The sequence below is a fragment of the Lolium rigidum genome, chromosome 6 (genome assembly GCF_022539505.1).
Source record: "Lolium rigidum isolate FL_2022 chromosome 6, APGP_CSIRO_Lrig_0.1, whole genome shotgun sequence".
NCBI lineage: Eukaryota > Viridiplantae > Streptophyta > Magnoliopsida > Poales > Poaceae > Lolium > Lolium rigidum.
Window position 1 is genome coordinate 228,341,955 of NC_061513.1, and position 14,598 is coordinate 228,356,552.

The 14,598-nt window shown below is 49.8% G+C and overlaps 1 protein-coding gene and 1 non-coding gene across 2 annotated transcripts; one reads left to right on the plus strand and one right to left on the minus strand.

Moving 5' to 3' along the window:
- Positions 1 to 5,167: 5,167 nt before the first annotated feature.
- Positions 5,168 to 8,545, plus strand: LOC124666776 (probable glycerol-3-phosphate acyltransferase 3). The gene is made up of 2 exons (XM_047204105.1): positions 5,168 to 6,052; positions 7,369 to 8,545. Exons 1-2 carry the CDS (start codon positions 5,330 to 5,332, stop codon positions 8,293 to 8,295), a joined length of 1,650 nt encoding a protein of 549 aa, XP_047060061.1. The 5' UTR covers positions 5,168 to 5,329; the 3' UTR covers positions 8,296 to 8,545.
- A 1,179-nt stretch (positions 8,546 to 9,724) lies between these two features.
- On the minus strand, positions 9,725 to 9,796 carry TRNAG-UCC. The gene has a single exon. It is a non-coding gene; the product is annotated as a tRNA-Gly (tRNA).
- Positions 9,797 to 14,598: the final 4,802 nt, after the last annotated feature.

Consider the following 14,598-nt stretch of genomic DNA (forward strand, 5'->3'; position numbering starts at 1 on the left):
ACGAAGACATCGAAGCTACACAAGCAAAATTAAGAACACACAACACATTTTCGTAACATAACACTGCAGAAATAGGAGAATAGGATAGCTGATTCAAGAAAAACCTGGTGAAATTGGGCCTGCTAGTGACGCACGGGGACGACGCGCGAGCTCCTCGACCGCCTTGAGATCTACTATACCCACACGGCGAGGACGACGATGGAGGCGAGCTCGCCGACCGCCTTGAAACCTCCGCTTCGGAGAGGAACTCTCCAAGGCTCGGCGATGACGACGGCGGCGGCGAACTCGCCGACCACCTCGCGGACTCGTTCCCCTCTCCCTTGCTGAAATGAAACGGAGACAGGCAATAACGGACAGATAAGGCAAAAAGACACGGGCCAAAATAAACGGGTAACGGGCAACCCGTCAAAGGACATGATGAAACAGACAAACCGGTGCACGAATCTCAAAGAAGATCGAACGGCTAAAAAAATCGACTGAGACCTAGACTGTTCTCAGGCGACTGAGATATAGCAAATCCGAAAGGAAAAGGCCCCCACGTCACTCCTCCCCTGGGTGACACGGGCGGCGACACCAGCCTCCAGTAACCACCCCTCCCCCTCCGCCCCTCCTCCCCTACCATCGCCGGTGGTCTCCGCCGGGCAAAGCCCGCGCGGAGCGGCGACGGCAGGACCTGTTCTCTCTCCGGCCGGCGGAGGCTAGCTCGCGGATTGGGGGAACCGCGGCGGCAGGATGCGGTGTGCGATGGGTGCGGCGGCGTGCGGCGGGCGCTGCTGGCTTCGGCCTGGTCGTGGTGGCTGTGCGGGTGTGGCGGGGCGCGGCGGCGCCGGGAGTGGTCGGGCTCGGCCGGGCCAGATCTAGGCCTTGCGGGCCAGCTCGGGCGCGGGAGGTCTGGGTGTCGTGGTGGTGGAGGTGCTGGCCAGCGAGGGGCCCCTGGCTGTGGAGGTGCTGCAGGTTGCAGCGGCTACTGGTTGGTGGTGGTGTGCCGGGGCGGAGACCCCGGGCTGCGCCGGCGTCATGGTGGGCGAGGTGGTCGACGGTGCTGGCGCGCATGATGGCGTGCTCCGGCTTCCATGCCGGTGAAGGAAGCCTCGGCAGGAGGGTGCTTGCTCCGGGCGAAAGCTCTGCCCGACTTGGTCGGTGCCGGCGATGGCGACGCCTCAGGGCGTCGTTCCCCTTCTTGGAGGCATCGTCGTGGAGCTTCTACCTCTCCTGCCTTCGAGGATTCGTGCCCTCCGGGTGAAAACCCAAGCTCTTGCCTCGGCCGGAGCGGGCGACGGCGGCGGTCTCGTCGCTTCCCTTCTTGGAGGCGTCGTCTTTGGAGGGCGTGAACTTCACTCGGCGAGAGTGGTTTGTTTGCCGGACTGCGTTGCCTTACCGTCTGCGTTGGAGGATGCCAAGGCGGCGGCCTCGGGTAGGTGGCTGTGAGCCGGGGCGGCGGCCCCGGAAGGCGGTGCGGCAGCATCTCTATGGTGCAGGGATGCGGCTTGTCACGGCTTGGGTGGCGACCACGGCTGTGTGGGCGGTAGGGCGGTTGGCTCGGTCGGACGCGTCCCTAGAGGGGACGGTCGGACGTTATGTCGGGGCGGCGGCCCCGGATGAGTTGGTGTGATGCCCGTGGTCTGCGGCCTTTTGCCCTGTGCGGCTTGGGTTGCGGGTGGACGGTTCGTGCGGCGTCGCGGCTCGAGCGAGCGGCGGTGGTACGTCGGGGCGGTGGCCCGGAAGGTGGTGGTCTTGGTGGACGCGCGAGGCGCGACGGAGCAACGGTATGTCGGAGCGGCGGCTCCGAATGTTCGTCATCTTCGAGGGTGCTTGACCTTGGGTCGCTTGGGCGATAAGGTGACTCTCGACGGTGGGCTTGGGCGGCAACGACAATGGCGTTGAGCATGGTTTGGTTGCTGCAAGACCGTGTTAGTCGGCTCCGTCCCGGCGTGTCCGAATGTCTTCAGGTTGGCCTCCTCTTGCTGTGAAGTCGAAGCTGCCTTTGGGTGGTGTACGATGACCTTCGAGCGGCGGTTCGACGGTGAAGGTCCTTTTCGGCGCAGGTCTTGTGCATCTCCTCTCCGCGGCTCGTCGTCAGAATCGAAGCTACCGGCCTTTTCTTGGGGAGCCATCTGTTTGGCATAGGCCAACTCGAGCTTCGCGTTTGTGTAGCTTGTGTGGGTAGCCAGGGTGGCTCGGTGTGCCTTCGCGGCGTCGTGTGGGTGGGTGTGGGCTTGGCCCTGTCTTTGTAGGTTTTTGCCCGGTTTTCTCCTAAAAACCGGACACCTTCTATTTAATTAATGGATGAGGCAAAGCTTTTGCCTCCGTTTCAAAAAAAAATTAGGTTGCATTGGACGACAAGCAACTCGCCGATCATCTTCGGGAGAAAAAGGGCTACACATGGTCCGTCTTAGGCCAAATGGTTGTGGAAGCTAAAATTAAGAATGTTTTTCTCTTGTACTCCTTCCGTCCCATCAAAAGTGTCTCATTTTTGTTAAAATTTGGATATATCTACCTACTAGATACTGTCTAGATACATCCATATTTTCATAAAGTTAAGACACTTTTAGTGGAACAGAGGAAGTACTTAGGATTAGGGGACAGTCTTATGCTAGTTAGTGGAGAATTACATAGATATCTTGCCGATCTATCTTTCTACCTCTGCAGTAAAAAAAATAATTGGGATGATAATGTAGAAAAACTCATTTATTAACATGTTATCACAATATTTTTTTTTCATTTAGTGATCAATCATGTCACCAAAATCACGAAATGGTTAGTTCATACTATGTGTGGTTACATGTTACTACTTACTACTTACTACTTATGTTACAATATAGACATTCGTTTGAATGTGGAGCGAAGAGGCTAGGATGGCTTATCAAAGAGTTTGTGTACTAAATTAAATTAGAGGAGGAGCAAATAATAAGCTACTCCTCCAATCCATAATACGTGTCAAACTAAAACCACGATACTTATTATGATCAGATGACGTAGGTATAAAATAACGTGTGGTCTTTATCTTACATGATATGTCACATGTTTTTACTCGATACTTATGTCAGCATATTCATGAATTTGCAATATAGGTATATATAACTGATCTTGTATTATCTGTATACACAAAAAATCAAATGCAGCCTTCTTTTCAGACGCTTGATCAGAAGGGCCATAACTCTACTAGGAAGACCATTCTTCTGCTTCCGTCTTCTTCTGTTCTGCCTTTTTTCACGAGTTCGTCCAGAATCTTGTGTCCATGTGTGCATAGTACTCCCGCGGCATGGCTGCGTTTACATCCCTGAGTCCAGCCCAAAGTGTAGGCTTCTTTGGCGGCACGCATGCTCTGTCACGATTCAGATGCTATTTTGGACCGCAAATCACGGAGCAACTGAGGGCCATGCAGGTGTAGCCGTGTAGGTATAGTTTGGTAGGTAGGTAGCCTGGACGCTCGGGTAAAGTTCAACTCGACGGCCGGTGGCCGGTCGGACGTACGTCGTGTACTCGTGGCGTGTGCTCGCCTAATCAATATCCGTCTTGCTAGAGAAGAAAAGGCTACATATGGCAGCATGGTTCACACATGTGAAAGTAGCTACTTTCTTCCGGTGGCGGATTGTGACGTGCAACAAAGGACGGGCCAATACCTTGCAATGCCTAGCAATAATATAGGCATGTTTAGTTAGAGAAACTTAAGATGGAGGCCGAGCTACACTTAGGTCTTTATTCTGAAACACTGGTATTCACATTTTAAAGTTTAAAAAAAATTAAAACAAAATTCTTGAGTTTGCCATTGACGTATACCATAAACATGTAAAATTTCAATACAAAACAACTTTTTATTTAAAGTTTGTCAGATTTTATCATTTTTGTGTAGCCTAAAATGCAAAATGTGTTATATCGAGATTTTACGGGTTTGTACATCATTGGCTATCTCTAAGATTTTTCCAGTTTTTTTGAAACTTTGAATACAAATTTTAAATATTTGAAATGAAGAGCTACATGTAGCTTAACCTCCATTTGTCCACCCATAGATAAGTGGTCCTTCAGAAATTGTATCCTGGAATCATCATAGAATGACCATATAGTAATAGTATTATATATATCTTCACTTGGAAAATATACTTCGTCCGTTCCGAAAAGGATATTCAACTTTTTTCCATTTTGTTGACATCCTTTGTTGGATGGAAGAAGCATGTTATACAACATGAATCCTTTGTTTCATGTTGAGTTGGAGAGTGTCAACTATGTTGGTTAGCGCCTACTTGGAATGATGAGAAGAACAAAATAATTACTTAGGGAAAAGATAATTTGAGATTTTGGGGGTGGGGGGGGGGGGGGGGAAGTAGGGTTGTTGTAACAATGGGGGGGGGAAAACTGCTATGTGCACTACACCAGTGCGGCACTGCATGTTTTGTTTGGGCCACTGTGAGTCTACAACACATCGCAAAATAGCAGTGTCACGGCTCAAAGCTCAGGAAAAAATCTCATAGCAAAACATGGACGGAGGGGCCAGATCTCACGGGTCATATATCAACGTGGCTATCTTTTGCAAGGTGGAAAACCGGCCGGGTCCAGTATGGTCTCCAAGATGGCCAGTTCTTTCCTCATCCCAAAATGTAAGCCGCCATTAGTTTTTGCTAGTTAACAACATGTAAGTTTGATTTCTACTTATAGCATATGTCAATAAAATTAGTACAAAGATATTTAAAATAAAAAATTAAATCTAATGCAACGATGTCATTTATACATATCGATTTATATGGTAATATATATTAACGTTTAAATTCGTGCATGAAAAATCCTGCAAAACAAAAATGTGTCTTATATTTTTTGGCGGAGGGGTATCGGGCCCAGGTCTTCGTGTCGGATCTAATTACTATCTGCAATCTAGAGTGGTTGCCAGTGTACGTGCTTCACTTTTTTTCACCCACTAAACGGCAATACGATGATTTATCAAATTACTAGCTACTACATCGGTACGTGTCTTTAAGATCCGTGCAGTTTCCGTTCAAGGTAAGCTAGTCCATTGCTCCCTCGGCGCACCGCCACACACATGGCAGATGCATGATAGCTACGCACCTTAACACTTCTCATGTTTTCCACAACTGCTTGAGTTTTTCCACAAGTTTTTTGGGTATAAAAGTATTTAGTGAGTTGAGTTGTCTGATACAAGGGGCAATCCATCATCCATACATACACTGACCTCTCTCCAACTCAATCCGGCCTGCCGGCCATTCTTATTGCCACCAGTACATTAATTAAACACACCAGTACTGTGGCTACTTATACTCCTTATCTAGGGGAGCGCTCCACAAGTTAACAAGCTTAACCGAGCACACGACGATCGACCATGGCCAAGAAGAAGCTGTCCCAGAGGCTCTTCGCCACCTTGCTCTCCATCATCTTCCATGGGAGGCCATGGCTCTCCAGCACCAGCAGCAAGGGCGGCAGCACCGCCGCCACATTCCCTTCCTCGCCCATGCGGCAAAACCACCACCGTCCCATGGCCGATGGCAAGCTCGCCGCCGAGCGAACGATCGTCGTCGACGTCGACGGTGGTCTCCTCCGGTCGTCGCCCTCGGGCCTCTTCCCCTACTTCATGCTCGTGGCGCTGGAGGCGGGAGGGTTCCTGCGCGGTGCCGTGCTCCTCCTCCTCTACCCTCTGCTCTGCTGCGTGGGTATACGCGGCGACACGGCGCTGAGGGTAATGGCCATGGCAGCTTTCTGCGGCCTCCGGGAGAGCCGGCTCCACGCCGGCCGCGCCGTGCTGCCCAAGTGGTTCATGGAGGACGTCTCGGTGGACGGGTTCGAGGCGATGAGGGGGGCGCGGAGGAGGGTGTGCGTGACGAGTATGCCCAGGGTGATGGTGGATGGGTTCCTCAGGGAGTATCTCGGGGCGGAGGTGGTCGTCGGGAAGGGGATGAAGCTGCTATTTGGGTTCTACACCGGCCTGATGGAGGACGAAGAGGTGATCCTCGACTTGGAGGAGAAGAAGATCATGCTAGAGGGTGATGCAGTCGCCTTCTCTGGCTCCCTGGAATTTTTCAGACATCCTCTCTCACACTGTTGCAAGGTACTGCACTATATCTTGCACAAATATGAAAATTAGTTACTTGCATTTTATTTTGTTGCATCCATCCTAACCTTTCTACTATCCTTTCTATACATCTATAGATGTGGCAGACTCTACTTGGCTGTTTATCAATTTGTCATAAGTTGATTGTTGATTTTTCTTACCCACTCAAAAGATGACACGTGGACATTTGATTGTTTTTTATTTCATTCATTTATAATATATATACATGTAATTTACAATATATATAGACATGTCATTTACATATGTATGTATGTGTTAGCAATGTATATGCATGTAATTTACATTATTATTACATTGCTAGTAATAATTTACTAATTATTTGTAAATACTAGCATAAATGGGCTGTAGTTTGTGCCAAATAACGGTTTGAGACACTAAAATGCTTGTGGCCCAATGTCAAAAAGAAAAATTACAAGTATTAGCGAATTAAAAATACTCCCTCAATCTTTTTTAATTGACTAAATTCGAGTTAATTAAAAGGGATTGGAGGGAGCACTTGATTGCTAAATAGCAAAAGTGATAGGTATTGGCATGCCACATGAGGAGTTTCACCATCTCAATTATTCCATACATTCACAATTACCTCGTGTTCTGAAATTAGTTATAGTTAAACTTTATAAAATTTGACTAAATATTTTTAAAATATGAACATCTCCAATATAAAAGAATTGCACTAGAATCGTTGTAAAGTATACTTAGTTATGAATTATATGCATTTGATATTATAAATATTGGCATAGTTTTCTTCTATTTTTGGTCAAACTTTACAAATTTTAACTTTGACTAAACCTAAAAGACCAAGATAATTACGAAAGGAGGGTGTAATTGCATTGCATTTGTAGCTAGTAAAATATCAGGCATATCTATATACAAGGACGTACGTACACGTGGTTCAGACATTCCATCAGTCAAAGTAGTAGGTGCCGTACGCCATGACCGTGCAACCGTTTATACCGGAGTACTATACATGCATGATTTACCCTTTTTGCTAGCTCGTTCGTGGTAGTAACCAAATTCACGGCTAACAAACAAAGAAGTACTAGTACGATATACCTGTCACCTCTTGAATGAAAACAGTTGGTCTCTCTTGCACAAGTTGCATGGTCACGAGAGGCGACTTACATGCAAAAGTTGCCGCGACAGTACCATCAAGCGGTTGGAGATTATGTCCTCGTACGATAGTAGTTATTTGGTATACGTAGACGTATGGTACTGTTATACAGAAACGTGTTTCTACGCGCATGCATGGGAAACCTGTGACCGTTTACTCTTATGTATGTACGCACAAACAGGAGACGTACCACGTGAGGCCGGAGGACGGTGCCACGCAGCAGGCGCTGCCGAGGGGCAAGTACCCCAAGCCCATGGTGTTCCACGACGGCCGGCTCGCGTTCCGGCCCACCGCCGGCGGCACGCTCGCCATGTTCATGTGGCTCCCCTTGGGCGTCGCACTGGGCGCCGCCCGCCTCGCCGTCGCGCTCGTCGTGCCGTACAGGTACGCCACGCTCATCCTCGCCTCCACCGGCATGTCGTGGCGGCTCAAGGGGAACAGGCCGGGTCCCCCGCCCGGCCACGGCGGCGGCCGCGGTCAGCTGTTCGTGTGCAACCACCGCACGCTCATCGACCCGGTGTACGTGTCGGTGGCGCTGGACCGGCAGGTGCGCGCCGTGTCCTACAGCCTCAGCCGCCTCTCGGAGCTCATCTCGCCGATCGGCCGCACCGTGCGGCTCACGCGCGACCGCGACAGCGACGGCGCTGCCATGGCGCGCCTCCTGGACCGCGGCGACCTCGTCGTCGTCTGCCCCGAGGGCACCACCTGCCGCGAGCCCTACCTGCTCCGCTTCAGCCCGCTCTTCGCCGAGCTCAGCGACGACGTCGTCCCGGTCGGCGTCGCCGTCGAGACGGCCATGTTCTACGCGACCACGGCCGGCGGGTTCAAGTGCCTCGACGCGCTCTATTACATGGTCAACCCCAGGATGTGCTACACAGTGCAGTTCCTGGACCGGGTCTGCACCACGGCGGTCATGGGGAGGGAGGTGCACAGTAGGGACATGGCCAACATCGTGCAGAGGAAGATTGGGGACGCGCTCGGATACGGATGCACCATGCTCACCAGAAAGGATAAGTACCTCATGCTCGCCGGCAACGACGGCGTCGTCAAAGCCAACCACAACTGCTCTGCTGCTCCTCCTGCTCCTATAGGGATCAAGAATATGTAGCTGATTAGTCTGTTCTAGCTAGGCACCTCTTGGTCTTGTTTTTTTCCGGTTATCCTACTGCTAGCTAAATTTGCCGCGCGTTTGACTTACCTTTCTGTATATGTTTGTCGTGTGTCTGCAAAAAAGCAGTGATCTGATTGCATTCACTTGAACTTGTAAACACCACACATCATGTTGATTGGCACTTGGGCTGTTTATTCCTTTTGTAGCAACACTGAAACTTCCAATCATCTTTTCTTCACTTGCAATATTGCTAGATGTGTTTGGGGTATTTTTAGGTATGTTTATTGGATCTCGTTTGAGTCATAACTCTTTTTGGCAGAGGTATGTTTGGCTTTACTTCATTTTCCTGGTGAAAGGCTCCACACTTCTTTCATTGGGGCTATTTGTTGGTCCATTGTGACAGGAAAAAAGTGACATTTGATGATTATGTGTTGAGGTCCCCTTCGGTGATAGTGTTCAGGTTTGCAAAGGAGGACGACGGCAAGCACCTCAATAATGGAGCGCGGCAAGTGATGCTGACGCCTGCGAACATCCTGGCATCTTCTCAGGAGAATAGGAGAGTCAGAGATCTACTCCAAATTACTTGCCCGCGATCAAAGACTGGCGTTTGGAATGCTGGATTTGTGTTTTGGTGATCTGTTTGGCTATCCTTTGTCTAGTCTATGAGTTGTTGATCTTTGGGTTCCTGTAATTTGATACTATCTTTGTACTTGTCTTGACTCTTGCCAGTGCTGGCAGATTTTTGTCCCGTCCCCTTTTATTTGCATTTTAGAAAGACTTTGTAGTGAACAATGTGTTTTCCGTTATGCTAATAATGAAAAGGGGAGTAGCCCGATTTAAATGTTAACTGCCATAACTGGCATCATTGTTTTAAAACCTTTTTTACAGTATGTCAGATAAGAACGTATGTTACATAAACTCCACCAAGATATGTAAGTCATTCCTTTTGTTTGCGTCACCTCTACTTAATACAGCTGATGTACATTTCTCTTTGATGATGAGCCACTAGCTGATGACAAATCTTGGACAAGACGAAATGTGCAGGTATGTGCAATTTGGCCTAGTGCCCTTCTTAATGTTTGCGGGCAGAGAATTTCGTTGAAGTGGACCATTTGGGGTCCCTAAAGATGGTTTATTGATAACAAGGACCTATATCTATAGTAGTACTATATGTCGTAGCAAAAGTAAAGGGGTTACCTCAGAAGGTCGATTATCACCAAAAAAAAAACTGATTTTGTATAATTAAAAATCTTAACCTGGGCTAGAAAAACACAACAGATAAATGCAGTAGAAAAAACAGTTAAAATGTGTCTGAAGCGCGTGTTGTTCTCTTTACCTCAGAAAGCCCGGTTATCACCCCAGAAAAAAGGCTGACATAGCATGTAGAAAAACACAATAGACGAATGGACTGAAAAAAAATTATAAGTGCGTCTGCCGGGAGTCGAACCCGGGTCTATTGCTTGGAAGGCAATTATCCTAACCGTTGGACTACAGACGCTTGTTGTATAATTTTACTGAAAGTCCTTATACATATATATAGCAGGTCATTTTGATTGATGAATCACACGCAGACCTACAAAAATGATGGTCGATGTTATTAGAGGAGCTAGGGGAGAGGGCGATTTACACAAAAATAACCCAAAAGTGGAAGAAAAGCACAGACTGACCCTCCGGCGAAATTATTTCACTCATCTAACCCTTTTGTGTGGCGCCCCTCCCACGGGCGCCACACATGCCCATGTGGCTCCCCTCCTGCCGGCGCCACTATCCCAGCCGACGTGGCCTCCTCGCCGCTGAGCTGGTGCGCCCATCCGAGCGTGGCAGCATGTGTGGCGCCCCTCCCAACGGCGCCACACATGCACTTGGAATCCCCCAAAACATACCGTGAGACAAATCCTTCGGGACTTAGCCGTTTTGCGAGGCTCGATGTGTGGCGCCGACGCCACGGGCGCCACACCAGCTCGTGTGGCGCCGATGCCACGGGCGCCACACATAGAGGCTCGCGAAAACGGCTAAGGACTTATCGTCCGGAGCCCCTGGATGTTTTCGACCCAATAGTTCATATAAGTTGGCATGTGTGGCGCCGATGCCACGGGCGCCACACTAGCACTTGTGGCGCCGGTGGGAAGGGCGCCACACATGGACTTGTGTTGAAAACATGAAAAATCCTACCAAACTCCAACGAGTTACGAGTACAACATTGGACACAACAAGTAGCAATTTCATGACATACACATATAACACTTCATAGGTCACATTGTAGCACGTAGATTCAAACAACAAGTAGCATTACGGACCATGGTTCGAAATGACATAGGGTTCACAAATCGATACTTATGAATATAGAGTTCACAACAACACGTAGCACATCCTAGTAGCGTCCTCGACGTGCCGTCCTCGTGGGCTGCTTCCGGACGGCCATCCTCTTTGTCCGCTCCCTTGGCTGTTGTTGCTGCTGCTCCTGCTGCTCCTGCTGCTCCTCCTCCTCCTCCTCCTCCTCCTCCTCCTCCTCATCTGAAGAGAACGGCTCGTCGTTCCTCATCCTCGACATAGCTGATCTCCGCGGCGGGCCGTCATCCTCCTCAGTGACAACCTTCTTTCCTCGGTTGACATAATCTTTCGGAGTGTACCGGTTTGGAACCTTGCCCCTTGGCTTCAACTGGTAAGCTGACCGTGGGGCTTGCTTGGAGGTATGCTTTGAAAGTATGCCTTGACTCAGAATTAGGTCGTCCTCAGGAGGAATCTTCACAAACATGAACACATGAGATTACAAAAGTTGAAATTAGTAAGAACATGTTTGACAGCAACAAAATAGTCCATACCTGCGGTTCTTCAGAAGAGGAGGATGTAGGGATTTCGCCTTCGCGGCAACCTAGCAAGTTCGCTAACCGCCGCATCTTTTGTGCAGTGTTCTCGCGTCATGGAACTCATGGTTACAAAGCCACCGAACATAATAGTGTACATTCAAAGTTGGTGATCATACCTTAATGAAATTCCGCAACGGTCCGACAGGCTTTTTCATCTCCGTGGCTCGCTCCCACATAATCTCGCACTCCTCAGCTGTTTTTTGGATCTCCTCCCGCTGTGATAAACATAGCATACACAATTTAAGCGAGCACATGGCAATCTAGATGATGTACTAGTTAGTGAGAGAATCCATTACCACGAAGTTCAGCTCGGAAGCAATAAAAGTCGATCTCCCTCTGCGAGCAAAAGTGTCGTGCTGGCTTTGCCCAACCTCATCGAACTGGATGGGGTCGTCCAAGATCTCCTCACGATACGCGCGCTTCACTAACTCGATACGCGTGTTCTGATGGAACCACTCGAGGTAGTTGTTGAAAGTGGTGAAGTCGTGAGGCACAATCTGCTCGTGGCCGGCATTCCGTGCCGCTTCCAAGCAGTGTTGGAACGCTGCGATGTGGCCGCTATGATGGACTGGCCAATTTGTGATCTTCCTCCGCCGCCGCCTATCAAGCCTGCAAGAATCAACAAGTTAGTTTGTACCTCTTCTATCAAGAATCTTCCATCGCATGATTCCGTAGTTTACCTATGAAGCGCCTTGTCCGTGTCTTGCCACATTGGTGGGCACTCTGATACAGCCCAAACTGTCTCATCACTCTTTGCGGCCGGTGGTGTTCAACAAGCCACATGCATATGAGTGGGCAGCGCATACGCCGAACCGCGCCTCCTCCGTGCACTTGTGGTTCGAGGTCAGCCATCCCCGCGCCAATATGGTAGTAGCTACCATATGGCTCCCATTCCACCTGCAGCATACAAATATTTAGAACATGCCGGTAGAATCAATCAAAACTAGGATTGCAACTCCGCAGGTGATCGGTTACTCGCTCAGCGGTAAGAGTGTCCAACTCCGCGATGTACTGCCTGTACATGACCATTGGATCGCTCGTCATCTCCGAGACATTGTCCCAAAGGTATGCCCAAGTGGGCCCCCGATCAGAAAGTGAGGGTGATGAGGCCATGGCGTCTCGGTGAGTACCCTGGGACGCCCTACTGATAGGCGGTCTCAGCTCCATACGGAAAGTAGGAGCATGCATCCACCAATACCGCCGCTCCCGGTCCTCGCTCCCGGTCCTGCGACAAGCTTCGTCCAACCGCGTACATAAGATATTTGGTTACTACTTTGTCTAGCACACTACTATAGGAAAATAGTACATAGAACAAATCATCACCTGCCGGTAGAGGTAGGCAAGTGCCGCTGTTCCCCAACTCCACCGGTCATCCAACACCGTAAGCGCCTTCAGCCAACACCAATGGGCCAGCTTCCCCCCACTGTCAGGAAAGTGTTGGCGTCAGAAACCCACTGGCGGGCAGTGACTGGCAACACAGTAGAGCCGGGAACAACTAGGGCTGCGGCTGGCCCCAGTCCCTCAGAGCGACGGCCCGCAAAGCCTCCTGGTCACACGTCCGATGCTATCGCAAGGGCGTGCCACCTGACCTATACCCGGTCGGGAAGGTGTTGGATGATGCCTCGCTTAGTTTCCTGCATGGCATACACGTAAACGTTAAATACGAGCCTCGATCGGCTCTCGGGTTATCTCGTGAATCGGCTCAAAGAGCCGATCCACCCATGATTCGTACAAGGTGTCCGAATATATGGTGGTCCCGCTTGATCAAGATAAAGTTAAAACGATCTACGACGATTTAGGGTTTTCACCGCATAATCGGATCATCCTACTCACGATTGGGCCTCGCGCTCGCGTACGGTGACCGTAAGCCGATCCTAGACAGGGCCTAAAAACCAACACGAGGTTGATCCCCGGAACGTCCTGTCTAGGGCTAGCAAACTCCACCCTACACGCCGCCGGATCCTCCAACCCTTTGTAAGGCCTAACTATTGCGGATGTTAAACTAATCCTTGATGAACAAGGAGCAACCGTAACGGATCGGATCTACTAAACTATGATCAAGCGGGTGCCGCCCCTACACCTAAGATAGGTGTAGGGCGGCTAGATGCATAAGGGTTGCACTACGACAAGATATGATACGAAGAACAATGCTAACCCTAACACATCTAAGATAACTACGTTGCCCGCCATCAAAAAGGCTTCAAGCACGAGCAACGCATGAACAACGAGATAGGCTTAGTGCTGCCTAGATCGCAAGATGCGATCTAGGCAGCATGGTGCTTACCGGAGAAACCCTCGAGACGAAGGAGTTGGCGATGCGCCGAGATTTGTTTGTGTTGAACGTTTGTTGTTGTTTATTCCATAAACCCTAGATACATATTTATAGTCCAAGGGACCTTCTAACTCAAGCGTGCATCTAACCGTGCACGGGTAAAACTCTAACTCCTAATCGACACATAACCTAATATGTTACAGATACAAGGGCAAACTAGCCCAAACTTCGCATGTAAGGCCGATTCACGTCTTTCTTCTATATTTATATCTTCAAGTCCATCTTGATCGCGGCCCACCTCTGACTCGGTCAAATTCTGGTGATAACACATGCCCCCCTGGTTTTGGAAATGTCATTTCCAAAATCATTACGCTTTTCTTTCGTCGGGTCATGTCGTTGGCAGAGCAGAACTGCCGCAGAATCTTCCATCATTACGCCTCGCCTCCTAGGCTTCTCTGTACGAATTGACAATTTCGGCATCACGTCCTCGAGAACCGTCATGGCATTAAATCTCCACTACACTCCTTTTATTTATTTGTGCCAAACGGTTCACCACTCCATCCCCTTGCTCGCTCTCGTCCACCAACGCCAAAAACCCTCTTCCCCGCAGCCATGTCTTCCTCTTCCTCCTCCGCTTCGGTCCTCCCCCTCCAATCGTCGCCGAAGAACAAGGAAGAGGACGACCTCCACTCGGGGCGAACCCCATCTCCTCTGACAAGGAGAAGAAAGAAGGAGAAGCAGAGAAGACCAAGGCCTCCCCCTCCGCCAGGCTCCCGTCGAAGAAGCGCTCCCGCATGTGGGCGGACAACGAGGACGACGATGACGACGAGGAAGGAGAAGATGAGGAGGACGAAGATGATTCCTCCTCCTCCGCTGGGTATCCTCCAACGAAGCGCTTCCGCAGCTGGGCGGATAGCGAGGATGATGATGATGACGAGGAGGAGGAGGAAGCCCCGGCCGACGGCCGGGGCAGCAAGCGGCGAGGACTTCTCCGGCGAGTAGCGCCGATGGCGACGCCGATGACGACGCTAGCGAGGAGTAGTTATGTAGGATCAGCAGTCCCTTGAGCAATCGGCTCTTCTTTTGTTCTTCTTTTGAGCAGTCGGCTCTTCATTGTAAGAAATCCCAATATTAATGAAGAATTTCCCTTAACTTGATTTC

Coding starts and splice junctions, on each gene's coding strand:
- LOC124666776 (XM_047204105.1), top strand. CDS start 5,330: ATGGCCAAGAAGAAGCTGTCCCAGAGGCTCTTCGCCACCTTGCTCTCC. Junction 6,053..7,368: donor CTCTCTCACACTGTTGCAAG/GTACTGCACTAT, acceptor ACGCACAAACAG/GAGACGTACCACGTGAGGCC.